The following is an 18,961-nucleotide window of genomic DNA, read 5'->3' on the forward strand; positions in this document are numbered from 1 at the left end:
ATGGCAGATGAGATAATAATACCTAAGGGGAAATGTTTGTTTAGCACTGATATGTTTCCCCTCACCCACCTGGACACATCTCCACAGTGACCTTAGACGTTTGTTGATGTAAACCTGCAAGTTACTTGATTTGTTCATTACCCATCAGAGGGGCAGTGTTAGGTTCTAAAGCACCGGAGCAAATGCACATGCACAGTTAAGTTGTTGTTTATTTGGAAGATTATATAACCACTGTTCCTATGGTCGCAACTATAACTGAGCAAACTTGCTAGACTCACTTGAATAGTTTGATCACGCTGAGAACATGGCAGTCAGACAGGTACGTAACCAAGTAATATCAGATAAACTCATAAGAATAGATGTAATAGGTTGTTCAGAATGACACTTATCATTTTAATACTTACTTGCAAATTCCAAACATCTTGTCTTGTCTTTTTAACATTCAGTAATTTCTCAATTTGGGATCAATAAAGTAAATATATCTTGTACATCCTTATCTATCTAACATTGTTTTTATTGGCTCTCATGCATGACATGTACTTTAGATTTGATTGGTTTTTCAAGTGCCTCAGAAATGTATACGATCTCCAACCAGATTATGTGATCTGCAAATATTGTAATTTCTTTCTGGAAATAAAAAGTGGTGGAGAATAGCGCTGGTGCGCTGTAGCCGCACTAGATCCATGTTCCCCCTCATTTCCTGTTTTTCTGTTCACGTATATACTGGCGGACGTAGAAGACATCATGTTTAACACGTAAAGCACACTGCCCCATCCCTAGTGACTACAGAGCACTGGTCTTCTTTTTATTTACATTGAGTGGATAGCGTGTCCAAATCAATCCAAACTTGGCAGAACTTGGAAATCATTTTAAAATAAGAATTTTAAAATAAGGTGTGGAATATTTATTTGATGCCCACATAAATGCTTACAAATTGAGGCTAAAGCTCCATGTCAGAGTCTCAATGCAAACAACCTCACCAGCTGATGATCTGTGTGGGAGACAAGGATATAATGAAGCACTGGTCTTGTATATTATGTAGCTGTATGTCAAGTATGTCTCTTCAGCATGAAAAGAGATCTTAAACTTGTCAGGCCTTGCATCTCTGGTTACGATTGATAAGCTGTGATTGGACAGTAGCTGTCCAGAGATGGGGTTCACAAATGGTCAGTCAAGTCTGTTGAATTCATATGTAGCTTAACCCACTCTATTGGGTTTCCATGCGGTTACCATAACTAACCTCTTCTAGATGCTTGAATGGCATCGCATGGATCCCAATAACCAAACTGCAGCTGATTTGGATTTTTCATCTGTCTCTCTCTCCAGTCTCCAAACAGCATCTCCAAAGGATGGAACAATAGTCCCAGCCTGTTATTTTCAAGTTAATCTGAAGCAGATGTGTGCTGATTGCCTTCATGCTCTCCCATGTTCCTCAGCTGTCTGTTGGGTGCAGATTCAATGACTCTGGAGATCTTGGTCTTAGTCCAACTGCAGTTTGTTGTGCTCAGTGTGCGCTGCTCTGATGTGTTTAGTTGCTGGTTGTGAATTGCTTGAGGAAATGAGAACCTCACTGAACCTGAGCTCAATGTAGCATTTTCCCGCCTTGCTGGTGATGCATGTCAAAAAAATGTTATCTCCTTTTATGTGTGAGATCCTTGAGAAATAAATGTTCCTGTTGGAGCTAACATCGTGCTTGAATTCAGGTGAAGCATGATGATTTGCCCTTTCACGATAATTGACACCTACTGATGCTATTATTTCTTTTTCTGTTTTTACAGAAGACGGCATCCATGAGTCAGCTTCCTGTGGAGGACCTCAAAGACCCGTTGCCTCCTCACTGGAAATGCTACATGTCTCCACAAGGGAAGCGATACTACGTCAACTCCACAAATAACGGTAAGTGGATATTTAGCTCTTGATATAGATGAAATTTTACTTAATCGCTGCGACACATCGGTGTACATAAAGACGGGGAGCTTTAATGTAAGCGGCTGTCACGTTGATAATAGTTAAATACGTATACGGCCCGTTGGGCTTTTTAATCTGGCCCGTCGAACTTACAATTACAATTTAAACAATTTAGAAGCACTTAAATGGCACTTACTTATAGCATTTGCTTTCTTGCTTCTTTTCGTTCTGGGTTTGTACCCTCTGGGTTGAATGCACTTATTATAAGTCACTTTGGATAAAAGCGTCAGCTAAATTAGATCTGACCGGGAGTGTGGTGTATAGGTTAAATAAAGGCAAATAAAAATAAAAATAAAAAAATAGGGCTCGAAAGGGCACATAATCTCCCTTCACATTTTCGCTTTGCCCTGTGAGCCCTTCTGTAAAATGAGCGGATAAAGGAAACACAATGTTGACAATGAGTGCAGAGTGTTTAACACGGAGTGGACATCCAAATACTTTTTCATTGAAGTCCAATCGAAGGCTGAATGCCTGATATGCCAAGAAAACTGTACAACATGAGCCGTCACTTTTCTACGAAGCATGCTTACCACGCTAGCAAGCAGTCAACGCAAGAACGGGCGGCTACGGCTCAGAGGTTGGCGGCTAAATTACAGACTCAGCAAAAACAAATTTAAGAGTCAACTACCAAGACAAGTTTTTTGGTGGCATTCGAAATAGCAAAGGCTAGCAAGCCTTTCTTCGAAGGAGAGTTTTTGTTAAATTGCCTTGCAAATAAATGCTTTGCTACTTGTTAAAGGCCAAATCCTTTCATGTAATGATTTTTCATTTATATTAGTTCACAAAAACACTCCATCCATCTGGTCCTGGCCCGGCCCCTCTGTCAAATTTTGAACCCATTGTGGCCTGCGAGTCAAAAAGTTTGCCCACCCCTGCTCGAGCCTTTATGGTAAACTGATCTGTCTCCAATATCCAGGTCCATTATCAACACAAAGGCAGGAGACTGGTATTGATTGTCTCATCTCACTCTCAGAAAGAAAGCAAATTCACCATTATGCTGAACCACTCCTCCAGCGCCTGTATTCAGTGTCTGTAATACAAGATGTAGTTTTTGTCCTGGCTTTCGTCTTCAAAAATGGGCTCAACCCTTTTGCCCACTGCACACAGGATGCAAAAGGCTGGATAGTGTGAAATCCACAGTAGGCTACAACTGGTTTGCAGTGGTCCCATGGCTGTACAGACAACTATTACTGGATTACATACTGAGACATAACTGGTTAGACCTGGAGTTAGATGAGTGGCATTGGATATGTCATGTCTGTGTCAGAGAAAAAGTAGCTTCTTCAGCTATAACCAGTAAGTTCATTGCATTAATGTTAGCCCCGTGAAGTAGCTGAAAACGCCATCTGATGTTTTGATGTTTCCAGTTGACTTGTTTTAAAATAAAACCATTCAATCCATGATCTGTGGCAATCATCCATCCCGGTCAATAAAACAATCCATCACAAGTCTCAAATTTTTACAAAACTGCAATCTGAGATCAACTTTAAAACAGTTAGAAGAAGAAGAGCCTTGGTCCAGACCGTTGTGTGAAAACACTCTGTGTTTTTTGGTTTGAGCAAGGTCATCTGTTTATAGAGGAGTTTAACATATGCTCTGTGTCTGTAGCAGCTATGGTACCAGAGAGAGACAGAGGGCGCAGGAGAACCCATACTGCTGATACTGCCTTGTTTCTGTCAACACAATCACCACTCACTGTCTCCTTGAGCATGCATACACACACACACACACACACACACACACACACACACACACACACACACACACACACACACACACACACACACACAGACACACACACACACACACACACACACACACACACACACACACACACAGTTTAATACTCTCCTCTGTTCTGCAGACAGAGCAACAGATAGATATCAGATGGCAACATGGCCTGTTTTTACTATCCCTGGATGAACTCACTGTAAAACCTGACTGATGGCGCTAATATCTTGTCTTGGCACGGCGGTAACTCCTGCGAGCCTTTAACTTGAGAAGGTAATGAAGGTGAGAAAGTGCAGTGTTTTGTCAGACAGTGTTCACCAGTCATACAGACAATGGGTGACACTGGTAATCAGTCTCTCGCTCGACTGGTTGATTGGTAGTCTGATCTGCTCTCGTTGGCTCTTCTCACAGGTTATATATCCATAAGGAGAGAAGAGCTACATTAATAGCTTTTCAAGATTATCCATTATTTTTTTCAGGACACTGAACCTCGGCCAACCCTCAGGAGACTTTTACTGATAAAAATGTCCACAGTGTGGGGGTGTCATAATCCTGTATTTGAGAGGTTTCTCTTTTAAATGTGAGAGGAATATCACATCCACACATTATCCTCCCATTAAAGTGCCATATAGATTCCTCCCTTTGTTACTATTTATATCCAATTGGACATATAAGGTATGGCTGGCCTCCGCTATAAATTATTTATTACCTCTTTGGGACATCAGAGAAAATACATTAACACATACAATAAGAACAATATGTGAAAGTAAAGTGCAGCCTTATAAACTGTCAGTCTCCCCTTTTATTTCATGGCTGCAGTCCATGTGGCCCTGATGAATCCAGTATGACTTAGCCAAAGTCATCCGATGAATGAGTCCACGTGACTTGAGGCGCACAACTGTCGGTTTGCTTGTGGTGTTAAATGTTCCATTCGACAAGGAATCTGGACGTACTCCGTGTGCGGTTCTTACACGAGGCCAAGTGCACCTGCATCCTTCCTCTAACTGGGTGTGCGGCTTCGCAGTCACTTAAGAGAGTAACCAGCTTCGCCTTAGAGCTGTTGACATCATGGTCGTCTCTGATCATGGTTGCCGTGGTCAAGTTGTGGCCTTGAGAGGAGATCTAAATTTAGATGGGGGGGGGGGTTCCACCCAAGCACAGGGCCGGGGGAGTCGCTACTCCTTTTCCTCCTCTCTTTCTTTATTTAGATGAAAAGAAATGCTAATGTAAAAACAGTTGAAACAAAGTAGACTCATTCTTTTTAAATACATTTTTTAATAAAAAGCCTTCAAATAATCTCAAAAGTTTCTACTCTCTACTCTTAGTCACCATTTTGTTCCTGTGGGAGTTTGAAGGATCTGGAGGTTTGTCATTAGTTTAAAAAAAACTGGTTGAATTCCAGATGGACAGTAAGAAAGGACAAGAGAGGAACGAGCGAGAACATTTGTATGACTTACACCAGATATATAATAAAACATCAGCGGCATCTGTATTCTGATTCATAAAGAAAGCAGTGTTGTGGCTGCGGTCGATTATACGTTGCCTCTGAGGGCAGAGAAAACCACCAGGACTTATTTTCTGTGTCTTTGCTGTGTGAGCGTGAAATGAAAGCCTAGAGAGCGAGCTCAGTCCTAGCACACGCTGGCTGTACGACAGGCCTGGAGCGCTTCCAATCTCACCGCCACAGCAACTGTTCTCAAACAAACCCATCTGATAACATTTTTCATGAAACAATTGGTATTTATAGCATCTCTGCTGTTTTCACCGCAACTTCCATTAGTTACGCTAAAGTTCAGCCAGATTAGATATTGTCCTGTGTGTGTTTGTATGTGTGTATTTGTGTGCGTTTTGTGTTCCCGCATCCTCATAGTAACAGAGCGGTGTGCGTGGGTGAGGGCTGAATGTCCTTGTGTCAGGGGTTGTGTTTTTTCTTGGGTTTCCTTCCTGTGTTGCTGGGTGCAGCGGTGCTGGGTGCTGTGGTTTGTACCAGTCTTCTCCTCAGAATCATCCCAGTCCGACCAGTTGGCAGCTTCATGAACACACCAAACACACATACTGTAGAATTACTGCAGACTCATTCCCTCCTAAGTTTCCAAGCATTTATGAATTAAGTCATACACTTATATAAAAACTTTTTGCGCTATGAGTGAAATGAACCTGAAATCTAAAATTAAGTTGCATTTTTTTGTATTTGCTATTACTGCACACATATCTGCCCCTGTAAATTACTTATCATGATCTTTTTCTGAAGAAAAGAGTCAGTAGCTACAAGGGTAATATCAATTATGGTCTATTTTTGGAAAGCTAGAAAGCTACAGTTATTCTTGTCATGTACAAAACCCACACTGAGGTTCTGCAACAGTTTCATCCCCCAAACTTTCAGATTCCTAAACACCCTGTTGCCATCCATTACACACACACACATACACACACACACACACACACAAACACACCGGTCATTTCAATTGACAAGCCTGCACTGTCACTTATACTGGCCTATATTCATATTTTGTATTATTTATGCCATGAATAATTACATTGGTGATATCCTTTTAGGCCTTCTTTTGCATTTACCTTAAAATAGACCATTGATTTGAATAATATACATCATTTACTAATTCAATCATTTCACCACCAACACAAGTCGGTGTGACTTGGCCACATCATCAGTGTTAGGAGATGATTAGGAGAGGCGGTGGTCTAGTGGCAAAAACATGGACTATGGACAGAGAAAGTCTCTGGTTCGTCTCTGATTCGACTCCACGGAGAGACAACAAAAGACGAACCTGGATTGATCTGTCCAAAAATCAAAGAGTTTCCCTATCCAGTCTAGTGCCCCTGAGCAAGGCACCTTACTACCCCAACATCTGCTCCCCGAGCGCCGTACATGGTCGCTCACTGCTCTGTGTGTCCTGCACCAGATGGGTAAAAAGCAGAGATTAAATTTCCCTACCTGCATGAGTGTGCCTTTGCATGACTGTGCATGTGTTTGGGATGAATAAATGGATCTTAATCTCTGATCTTAAGTGTTGAACTTAGGGTCATCAGGTGATTTCGGGACATTGAGCTCTCTCACCTGGGTGAACTACAGCCAGGAATGATCAGTCCCCAAGTGCACACGACTCAGTGGGTCACCCGTCATGATCCACAACACGTTGACGCTTTCTCTGCAGCTCTGGTGATGGTCTTGGTGGCTGTTTTCTCTTTCAACCCTGTAAGGAAACTGGGAGCTGAGTGTAGAGACTGTCTTGCAAAGCCCCACGCAGCCCTCTGCCTTTTAAGTTATAAAAAATATTAATAATACATTTGAAAATCATCGTTGTGATGTTTCATTACTGCGAATAGATTTAACATTTCAGTTGAACATGAAGAGTTCAACTATGCAAAAGTCAGAGATAACTTTTTTTCCTATGTGTATCTTCTGCTTTTCCTTTGTCCTTTTCCTTTAAGCACCATCAGTCACAAGTCCTTCGTCTTTGAGATAACCCAGAGAGTGAGGATTAGTCTTTGATTGATAAAAAAAAAACTGAGACCGGGGGACGTTAATACATCAGGGACCAGTGTCATATGGTTGTGAATAAAATATCACAGTGTCAGAGCTAACTAGGACATGTCTTCCTCTCCCTGTTCAGACTCTGCTGGGATGTAGTGCATCACTCGTGCAGTGGACACTTGGCTGATGCAGGGTTATTTTTGTTTTCAGATCGGCAGTTTTTCTACTGTTTTCATTCATACATTCACAACCACCGTCTTCTGTTGTCAGCCACACTCTGGTGAATGCTACAGTCTGATGACCCCGAACCGGCGATAGATGCAACATGAAAATGTGGTTATGGCAGAAAAATGTAATTCATGCTCCATAAAAGGCCCTATCAACACACTTGAAGCTATGCACAATTATTGAAAACAGGAATTAGCATCATTGAGATCCGCGACAAGCCTGGAAAGAGCGGATGCGCTACCTTTCAAATGTAAAAATGGGTAAACTGAGCTGACTGGCTTTATATTCCACAATCAAGACGCTCAAAGCAATTTAGAAGACTTTTCAGACTTCAGCTCGTCTGTGACAAGGCGGCTGATGAGAATGACTCTGCTGCTGCTCTCTGGAGGCATGAATCTGGCAGGTGACAAGACTGATTCCTCATTTGTATAAAAACCCAGTTTGACGGAAATGATCAGCAATTTTGCATTTCAACAGCCGGTTGCCTAGAAACTCAACATGTTCCACTTCAGTGTCAAACATTCTAGTTAGTGGGGAAGAATTCACACCTCATACCCACAGTGACTTGTACAAAAGATAATGGATGTTATATAAATGGATTTTTCTAATCATGTTTTGACTGCTGTCCATCCGGCAAGGAAAGACAGTCACAATCAAAAGCCATTTCCCTGCGCTAAGTAGATTATGCTCTATCTTTCGGCATTAATAACCTATATTTCTTACTGTATCGATTTGCTTATGACAATCTAACAGGGAGAAATTGAGGCATTTAGGGCCAGTGAGTAAAGACTTTGGCCTGGTGTTGTGCATCAAACTTGAAGGCACAGCCTCTCTCCATAAGCCCGCTGCCAGTTATCCCCTCCATGCGTGTCATTTGAGCTGATGGGCTTGGCTCAGTCATCTCCACCAAATAGAGCATAGCGAGCCAAAGAGACCCAAATGAAATAAGAGCTGAGCCTCCTCTTTCCACCATGACAGTAAAGGGCTAATTGGGCTCAGTGCTTTGGTGAAAATGGACACAAGGGAGTTCAAATCAAGGATCGATATTAGGGGCTTTTTATCGGGCGTGCCTTTTGGATCATTCTCCAGCATCTTTAGCAGCAGAAGCTAAATGGGGGCATAGGATGGAAAAGTGCAGTGGACTTAAGCAACTTTTGACTTTGAATGGGTTTAAAGTTTGCATGTTAATTTAGGTTTACTGCAAACAACAACAGATGGTTTATGGGAAAGATTGTGACTTTATCTAGTTACTTAAAATGACTGAGGACAGGACCTTCTCCCTAACTACTTGGGTACTTCTCTGCCTGCAACCAGTATTTCCGAAGGTAATGGGATAGTTCACCAACATTTTTTAATTCTCATTATCTACTCACCACTATGCCGATGTTTGAGACCACAAAACACTTAAGAAGTTTCTGGGGTAAACAGCGTTGCAGCAAAATCCAATATAGTTTAAGTAACTGGTGATCAATTCTTCAATTTGTCTGCAAGCTAAAAACCTGGTGTAAATAAGTAAATTTTCTTTGTTTTAGTTTTTTTACATTTGAAGAATTGATCCCTTGTTACTTCAAGTATATTGGATTTGGCTGCAGAGCTATTTACCCCTGAAACTCCTAAAGTGTTTTGTGGACTTGAACACTTCACCCAGCCCTCTATCGGCATAGTGCTATAAAATAAGTTTTGGTAGCTCCTCGAGCCACAAACTCCAATTTTGAGCACACAGGTCTCAACAAGCTGCAGACTTTGATTGGCAAGAATGTGAAAGTCACCACAAGGGACTCTCATTGGCTGAGACACCTGTTGATCAAGTATGGTGCATTTCAACATACTTCAATTCTTAATTACGTATTCGCAAAAATATGGTTCTTAAAAGAACCAAGAAACTAATTATCAACTATAAAGACTGAGTTATTTTATGGCAGAAATGTCTACCTGATCATACTGTATATATATCCAAGGTGAAGCAATCCTTCAAGTTTTTCTTAATGTCTGAAATTTTTCATCAACTCAAAATCTGTGAGAGTGGTTTCAATGCATCAGCATTATATCTTAATTTGAAGGAAATGAAACCCAAATGTCAGTTGACTCTGCTTGTGAGGCTAGTCATCACTTGAAATGTGAGACACTGGGATCACTTCTTCATATTGTCACCCCGAAATAGTTCCTACAGAAAAGAAGAATACGACAGCTGGTGTTGCTCTGTTAATATTATTGTTTTTTTCCTCTTCTGCTTGACACTTCCTTAGAGACGACATGGGAGAGACCGTCCAGTGTACCTGGTACCCCCAAATCCTCAATCCGACACAAGAACTCCCTGCCAGCAGGTACTACAGCTCAATCTCCCTCCATCTAAACTCTGTATCACTTAAACTTCCCTCAAGTTTTAGTGCCCTCGGGCAGTGAATTCTCTGCAACTTCAACTGTAGCACAAAGCACCCACTAATAGACCCCACACACACATAGAGACACTTCCTGTGACTAATTTGATCTAAGGCCTTCTCTGTCTTTCTGTTGGCCCTGTTCCTAAAGGCAGACAAACAGAAAAACCCAGTAAGGTTACTAGAAGTTTTCCACTCTTAAGTGGTCAAATGCTTGGAGCAGCCTTCATTCACTTGCATCACTTCTAGCATAAGCAACCACTTAATTTCTGGTCATACCAAATGTCAAAAAGTCTCTAACCCATACTTAGTACTTTCAACTGGAAAGTAATGGGAAAATAATGGGGAATAGGTTGCTTATATTGCTCTAGCTCAATTTTGCTAAAGGATAATCTTGACATTTTTCAGTAAAGTTCAGGATTTTGTTGAACAAATTGTTGCTATTTCATTTTGCTTAGTTAGCGTGGATTTTGCCGCACAAACTAGATGTTATGTACAGTAGAGAGTAGTTCAGCATAAACATTTCCCGGACCCAACGCTAAAGCAACATGTTTTAGTGAAGCACATAGAAGCCGTGTCCCAATTTTGAAGCATTCTTCCATTCCTAAGCAACAAAGGAGCCAATGGGTTAATCCTCAGAATAATCAATGCATTGATTCGTTATGAACCAGTGACAAAGCTAACAAGCTAGCTTTATTGGCAGCTAGCTTGCGTCGTTAGCTAAATAAGTGATCCTCTGACCAGATGGTCCCGTTTCAGTTGGGCTTTTTGTGATCCACTCTGTAAGAGTCGACCACCTCTTACAGTTTAGGGCCAAGCTGGAGAGTCAAAGTCCTAAGGCTATAGCTGCTGTTACACTAGATTCTGTTTAGTTACATCTCTTCCCATTCTACATGTTCTAAGGGTTTACAATCTAAATTTTACAAAGATAAATGAGTATTTAAAACATTTACTCTTCGAATTTGCACCCTTTGTTCATTTATCAAAGTAAGCACGCTGCGAGTGCAGGCTAATCTCCGGTGTGAGTGTCTGTGCCCAGGTTAGGGTAAGGGTCAAGTTAAACGCTTGTTTCCTTCTCCACATAAAGATTAGAAAATTCCTCCTGGTTCAGCACAACACACTTGACAAGTTTCCTTCTTAATCTCTTTGTCTCTCCCTTGTTTGTATTTCCAGTCAATGGATTTCACCCAGGTGGTAGTCCCTTGAATCACGCGGAGCATCCACACAACAGTCTGGTGAGGAAGAGCAGTACAGAGCCACAGGTGAAGTTGTCCGACTATCGTTCTGTCCATTCTTTAACAGCATGATGCACGCCCAGTGTTTTGTTGAGTGAGCATTTACTGTGACTGAACTTTTCCACTTTACTAAACAAACTTGTGGAAGGGGTGTTCTCATAATTTGGTTCTCACTTTGACTTCTGGTTGGAAAAAATATAAATATCCCAATTTAATAATACTAGAAACCAATTTTCGCTTAATGTTTCCCTCTATAGTCATGTCCATTCAATGTTCAGCTGGAGCTGCCACATATACAGGCTTTTGTATGATACAGAATAGTGAATTAATTAGTGAGACTCGTGCCTCTGTTATTATCGGTTGAGGGTGATATTTCTCCGTTTCTTTAATGGTACATATGGTAGTGTGATTAATTGCTCATAGTGAAATATTATTAGTGCAGCTTTAAGATACAGCGAGATAACAATGTAATGATTCAACTTAAATCAGCACCAAAAACGTAGAACCACAACTCTTATATGAGATAAATTAGATAATATTAGTCTTTTCACATTTCAGACGATCAAATCCCCTCCTTTCCTTCTCTTCTCATTATTAATGGAGAGGCTGGTGGCAGTTATAGGAGATTAAACCCTCCTCCAGTATCTGCTCTCTTGATCATAATTAAGCAGGCAGCCATGGCACAGTTATACAGGATCCATCCACCATTTATTCACTTCTCCTTGTTTCTCTGCTTCCCTGCAGCTTACACTCCTGCACTGACACACACACACACTATATACACTAAAAATTATACAAAAAATAAAAGCACACTACTGCTGCTATAAGTATTCAAGTCTTGTTCACATTTAGGACAGCAGGTGTTTAATTCCCTTAGCTTATTTTTCATTTCATTTTATGTAGTCACCTATAGTTTTTTTCTGACAACACACACACACACACAGAGACACACGCAGACAGAGTGTTGATCTAAGCAGAAAAGAGGAAATTAACTGTTATAAATCAAACACGCACACACACACACACACACACACACACACACACACGCACACACACATACAAACAGAAAGCCAACTATGCTTTGCTTTGCTCTGCAGAACTATCTCCCTACTCTGTACAGCAACACACACACAAACACTGACACACAAACTTACACAGCAACAGTAGCAGTAAGAGCAGGGAGAGAGCACCAGGCAGACGCTTGCAGTGCTCGCTTGGAAAACAACTGTGTGCGTGTGCGAGTGCCAGTGTGCGTATGTTCAGAAAATCATGTCGGGCACAGAGGACGGAGGTTTTGACGGAGCGTCCTTCTTCTCTCTGCAGAGTCCAGGATCAACGTCCCCCACGAGGAAACAGAGCAAGGAGACCACGTTCACGGTGAGTGTGGGAACTCTCAATAACTAACTATTTACTCATGGTGAAGGAGCTAAACTCATTTCCCCCCTTGAGATAAGAAATAATGATATAAAATAATTCAGATACATTTTTCAGGTACATGTGTCCTGCCTCATAAAAAGCACATCACCTGTGGTAGAATCATTTTGGGAATTTTTTTAATTGGTTCATTTACTTTGGGGCAATATACAAACTCAAATCTTCACTATAACAGTATATGTGTTTTTTTTTTCTCTCATGTGTTTTGTTCTTGTTTGCAGTTGCTAGCACACAGTGACATCATCGTACACAGCATACAGATCGTTTCTCTTCTGTTGTCAGGCCGTTGCATCCTGTTTGGCCTCCTGCTTGGTGTAAAGCAGAGGTGCTGCTGCTGTGATGCTGTGAAATCGCCTGTTACTTATTTAAAAAAACACCTAAGATCTGGGGAGGTTGTGTCACAGCTGCCATAGCAACCACCGAGCGATGCCATCGAGAAGCAGATGGAAACACAAAAGAGAGGGAATGGAGAGAGCAGCACTAGGGTCCAAATTAACTTCTACTGATACTAAATGACTTAAATAGGTCATATTTGTTTGAAACATGGCTCTTGGTTTTGGACAGAATAAGTTACAAGGAGCTTCTCATAGTTGGCAATGGTTCATTTTGCTTGCGGAAAATACAGCGATAAAAATCAGAATTTATCAGCTTTAGATATCATAATGTTGATGCTTTTAGTCAGTAAGGTCATTAATATTTCCCCAGGGTCCTATGTACACCAGATTGATATGGTACATAATGGGAACATGACAAAGGATCCTATGTTGCCAGGTTCCCATGTTCCCCAGCTCTATATATAAAACACTTAACAGGAGCCTAAGAAAGACTGTATTTACTTTACTTATTTAGTAATTTGACATGGGCTATTTTGAGAATGGAAAGGGGGTTTCTGTTTCTAGCCCTAACCCCAGTTCTGCCACATGGCTATAGGCCCACACTGAGGGAACTTTATAAATTCAGTACGGATGAAGTTAAGGTGGATCTGGTTGTGGGTGTGTTGAATCATTGTTACTTACTAAGCATTTATATCCTGTAGCAGGTCAAATTTGGCCCAAACAGAAAAAGGAGGGTTAACATGTGTTTCAATTGTTAAACCAAGGCTGGACTTCCACTGTTTCGGAGGAGGGGTGTTTTTAAAGGTCAACAGTTGAGGCCACTAAAGGTCAGGAAAGAGTGCCGGAAGCGGTGTGTGGACGTGAATGCAAACGACCAAATCCCGTCAATGGAGGGTGTTAGATGTAAACTTTCCCTTCATCAAGCAGAGGTCAGTTTAAACCCGGCTTTCTGTCAACCGCTGGACCTCAGCAGTGATTTCCATCCCCTCTTATTGAAAAGTCCAAATAAAAAAAGATCAGATGAATAGGAAGCCATTTCCCTAAAACAAATTATACACCTCAGAAGCCAAGATAGGTTTGAATTTAATGGCGGTTTATTTTTTTCCCTTGCCATTTCAATCTAAATATTGGATCTGGAAAAGTATTCAATGAAACAGAAATTCTCTATTTGCTATATTCTCATTAGATACGGGGGCTATCTGATGCACTGAATAGCAAAGTGCATCCTGACTGCAGGCTGTTAACCTCCAGAGGTTAATTGGAATGAATGTGAGAGAAGATAAAGGTCCTCTTGTTTTCGTTTTTTCTTTATTCGGAAGACATGTCTCTTCATTTATTTTATTTTCAAGAAGTGTGTTCCTTCACTGCTCCTTTTTTCCATCCCTCTTTCCTTTGAATCGAATAGATCAACATATGACTTTTTGTTCGTTTTGTAATGGCAGATTTTGTCCTGATGACTTTTTAAACCCTGACTCTGCAGTATTCAAAGCAGCCGTGACTTCGTACAGCGTCATTCCCACATGTTTTACAAACTCAGAAGGTTAGAGGAGACTCACTTGTGTCAGATTTGCCTACTACCTTCCTAACCACCCTGGAGGTTTAAGGAAGTCCTATTGAGCATCACCCCAGAAACGGATCATACAGTACACAGCTGGGAGTCCTGCAGCCAGCAGATTCAACAAATAGAAGATTAGATGCACCAAGATAATTTAAGGCTTTGGGAGCTTTTGCGTGTTTGGCAATCCATCAGAATGTTGGGCTAGTGATCAGAACGATGATGACGCCCAAAGGATGCAGTGCAGAGAGAACAGTGAATGAACAATGCTGGGTTGATTGGAGATGTCTTTCTTAACTTTGGTGTCTGTTCTGTCAGTTACCAAGAGTGTGAGTGTTGCCAAAGCAACAGAGTGCGGATTATACCTTGAATACTACAGCTGAGGTGTGTGTGTGTGTGCGTGCGTGCGTGCGTGCGTGCGTGTGTGTGTGTGTTTGTGTATGTGGAATCTAAATCATTTACGGCGTCACATTATGAGCAAGTCCTTGTCCAACAAATAGTCAAATATCAAGGTGAAGAATATTTAAACTTACGTTAGGTTTAACTTAAGGTTAGGGAAAGTTGTTAGTCAGGAGTCTGGTAATTAGTAGTTATGGTTAGTCTCCATGGAATGAATGTAAGTTAATGTAATTTCCCCTGAAGTCATGGATACAAGACTGTGTGCGTGTCTATAAACACATGGGGCACTAATTGTGCTGCTGTGCAGTTCTGTCGCATCAAAGTCAAGTTTTCTGTTGTGATACTTTAAACAGTCCCATTAAACTGCCCTCCCCGTGGTGCTCTCTCTCTCTTTCTCTCTCTCTCTCTCCCTCAGATTAACTGTGTGACGTTCCCATTGCCTGCATTCATGCCCGAACAACAGCTGCTGAAGCCAAACGAGTGGAGCTACTGCGACTACTTCTGGGTAAATATACCTCAACATTTAGGAGGCTGTAAATCTGTTCTCCATCGCCCCATCGCGCAAACTGCTTGTTAAATATCACACTTACTGCTGGAGTCAGCAAAAATCGTCCCCTCGAACTCTATATAACTATAAATCTCTTAACTCTAAATCTCTCTATAACTTCAGTTCCTTATATATTTATAATCTTCAGAAAGTTTAAATTTTTTAATTTGTTGTGGGATCACAATTGCTGTATTGTAAACAGTATATGCTAAAATATCATTCCTTCTGCTTGAATTAAAGTATGATGAGAAATGTAGTCCCAAACATCCTTTAACATTAATGAAAAAGGATGAAATAATCTATATGGAGTGACATAGTGCTTGATTATTTGCCTTTTCTTTACTTTTTGAGATTACTCATCCATAAAATATTAAATCAACATCGCTCCTTTATTCGCTCAACTGTGTATCACTATCACACTGTCCACTATAAACTTGTACTGTGCAGTAGGGAGAGGAATATCTATGATCCTCATAATTTGGTTTGATAATGATTCAGAAAAAGCAACATCAACATCGCCATAATTCCCAGCTGACCGTTTGCACCTTCCCAGGTGGCCTCAGCCTTCAACCTAACTTTATGAGCGACTGATGAGAAGCTCTTAATGCAGGGATGGAAAAAACATGTTACGCAAGACCATGAGATAGATGATGTAACACAGGAAGGTGGAGGAATTAAAAGATCTACTTGAACATCTTGAACAAAAAGAAGAGAGCAATTCTTTCAAAATGATCTTCTTCCTGTGTCAACACTGCTGCTCTCTCCAATACGTCATTGAACGAACATCCCCAAGATTCCTTGTGGACAAAAGCAGCGCCGGATCCTTTTCATCTTTTGACGTGACTCAATATTTATTTCATCCTCGCTGCGCTGCACGCAGAGTAGCAGCATCGACAGTGTAGTAGGATGATACATTGCAAGTAAGTGAATGGAGCGGAGGGAGCCAGCTGGCCTCTGCTGCTCTGTTTGGACATCTCCCACCCCTGCAGTGTAATCTCTACCAGGTGTGGTGGGCGAACACAGTAACACAAACAGTCGACAACACAGTGAAAGGAAAGAGTGATTTAAGAAAATGGAAGTGGTTGTTTTGATGAAAACAAGTAAATTTCGCTCTGAACCAGGCAACTGTCAGACCCCCGCGTTGTGGTCTCTGTCTGTCGGTGTTTACGTGCACTGGAGGAACCAGTTTACTGCACTGATCTGTTTCCTTTAACGTCACATAAACAAGAACCCTGTAATCAGGACTCCAGAAACCTATTAGTACAGAAGCTCTCCCTTCTGGGAATTCTGGGAAACTGACCTTATTTTGAAGGTTTAACTTCAACTCCTGTCAAAACACACTGGTTTGTATTTTGAACAAAACAAAACGCAATAAGGAGTAATATGCACAAACCTATAGATTTCCAGCCTAAACAATTGTATATCTTTGTATATATTGTATATACAACTATCAAGGCAGAGGAGAACATCATATGTTAACATCAGAATGACCATAAAAAAGCTGCAAGGGTCCTACGATGTCATCTCTGCCCGTGTTTCACTCGCTCACCTACATTTTCCTCTTTAACTCTTTGTTAACTCTAGCAAAGTGCCCTTTCTAAACCTGCCTGGTGAGAATGGGCTATTTGCTTGGCATGTGGTGATGCTGGTTTCAGCTTCCTATTTAAAACCCTAAAAGTGACCTGCAGTTATTGAGCGCGGCAAGAACAGCTAGGGAGCCGTGAAGCTGCACCACCGCAGAGCTGTTCGTATGTTTATTTAAAGTTCAGTGAAGCTCGCCTCAGTACGTAGAGCCCTAAATTGGAGAATCAGTTGTCGTTGTGGTGAATGTGCCCGTTATCTTGAACATCGTATCATAAACAGCGTCACTTGTGTTGATGCCTCCCAGCCACTGTTAGAAAACACTGTTAAAATTGTCCCTAAACAATATACATGCCAAGTGTGAAGTTCTCAAGGTGTGCGAGTCCCATTCATTTAGATAGATAGACGTATTTCTTGAATATGGTACTAACTACAAGGTGCTGTTTGGCTGTTGATTCAATGTGTTCCTCATAGTACTAAATTTGACACTGCACTTCCTTGGGCTCATAAACAACACACATGCCAAGTGTGAGGCTGATAATACACACTTTATATGCGTCCCTCGTACAGACTTTTTATTTCAGATTTGTGGACTTAGCAGATAGATTCAAACACAAAGCTGTTGGCAGACATTGTGTTGTCGGCTAACTGAGGTGGCTGACGCAGTGGCGGGTGCACTGACAGGACTCTTTAGGGACCATCATGTTGCATGGATGAGACTCGACAGATCCATTTTACCAGCCTGCATGGCGGCTAGCAGAAGCTCACTCAAATGGATGACACAGTATGCACTCATGTCATTTATATGTTATTCATTGAATTAGAGCTGGACTTACCTCATTGTCTGATAATCCGTCAGTAAATTTAAACCTCATGTCATGCTGCTGCATTACCTCTGTGTGTGTGTGTGATGTATTTCATTGTGCTGCTTGGTCAAGGTGTGATGATCTCCTGTTTGTTGCCAAGTATCTGTTTGTTCAGTGCATTTCTCTTGTGTTTACCTCATAGACTGATAAGAAGGATCCCCAAGGCAACGGCTGCATCACAGGATTCGAGGTCCTGCTGCAGAAACAGCTGAAGGGGAAACAGATGCAGAAAGAGATGGCCGAGTTCATACGAGAAAGGTATCGGCTTGCCGATCAGCTTTCTCCCCTTTTCAGTTTTTTCACACTTCATCCGCGGGTTACCATGAAAACCGTGCACTTCCCATTAAACAAACTCATGAAACATTTCCCCTTTTTCATGCTCATTCATGTGCATCACTAAGTTGCACAACACAGAGAACACACATGGAAACATTCAGTCAGTCCGAGTTGCATAAAGGCTGTGTGGTAATGAATCTCTCTACTTCCCTCTCAGGATAAAGATAGAAGAGGAGTACGCCAAGAATCTCTCCAAGCTCTCCCAGATCCCTCTCGCAGGCCAGGAGGAAGGGTGAGCTATTTCTTCTATGGAGTGTTTTCTGGAGAAAGCCCTTCCGGACAATAGTGAAGCTTAACAGACACACACTGCTGCATAGAAGATGTGAATTAAAACACAATTACACAAAAAGCTGTCTGCCAGAATTGACTTTCCACTATGCAGATGCTTTTGAGATGCGGGTGCAGTAAATAGTCTAATTTGTGGCTCCTTCCACCACAGTTTATGTTTTGTAATAATAATAATGATGAGGCATCATCTGACCATTTAGGGCCTATTTGTTCCCTAGATGGTCAAAGACCAGGGTCCACTACAGAAGAATAGAGGGGGAGCTGGTAGAATTTCAGTGTTAGTATTAGGTATATATATATACATAAATAAATACATATATATATAAAAAAAAAAAATTGCTTTGGAAAAATGAGCTTAATCAGTTAAGCCTTGTTTTCACTACTATGGATATTTTGTGAGCTCGAACTTACCCTTCCCTCCATTTAAAGAAAATAACTGTCTACAACCTTCTTTTGCAAAATATCTCTGTCCAGATCAGAAAATAAAATTGGTTACAAATGCACAAACAAGCATGCATGGGCCAGCAAGTAACGATAAAATCGACATCACCGATCACTCAAATAAGAACGCCATAATATCAGGCGAG

General features: G+C 41.2%; 1 protein-coding gene across 1 annotated transcript in view; it reads left to right on the forward strand.

Moving 5' to 3' along the window:
- The window catches only part of gas7b (growth arrest-specific 7b), a 54,308-nt gene that overhangs the window by 17,796 nt on the left and 17,551 nt on the right, over nucleotides 1–18,961 (forward strand). Inside the window, exons 2-8 of the mRNA XM_062414139.1 lie at nucleotides 1,779–1,896; nucleotides 9,667–9,744; nucleotides 10,972–11,060; nucleotides 12,357–12,410; nucleotides 15,172–15,261; nucleotides 17,893–18,008; nucleotides 18,244–18,318. Of these exons, the coding sequence (XP_062270123.1) occupies nucleotides 1,779–1,896; nucleotides 9,667–9,744; nucleotides 10,972–11,060; nucleotides 12,357–12,410; nucleotides 15,172–15,261; nucleotides 17,893–18,008; nucleotides 18,244–18,318 (620 nt within the window). The remainder of the gene's footprint in view (nucleotides 1–1,778; nucleotides 1,897–9,666; nucleotides 9,745–10,971; nucleotides 11,061–12,356; nucleotides 12,411–15,171; nucleotides 15,262–17,892; nucleotides 18,009–18,243; nucleotides 18,319–18,961) is intronic.

This window comes from Platichthys flesus, chromosome 20 (genome assembly GCF_949316205.1).
Source record: "Platichthys flesus chromosome 20, fPlaFle2.1, whole genome shotgun sequence".
Classification (NCBI taxonomy): Eukaryota; Metazoa; Chordata; class Actinopteri; order Pleuronectiformes; family Pleuronectidae; genus Platichthys; species Platichthys flesus.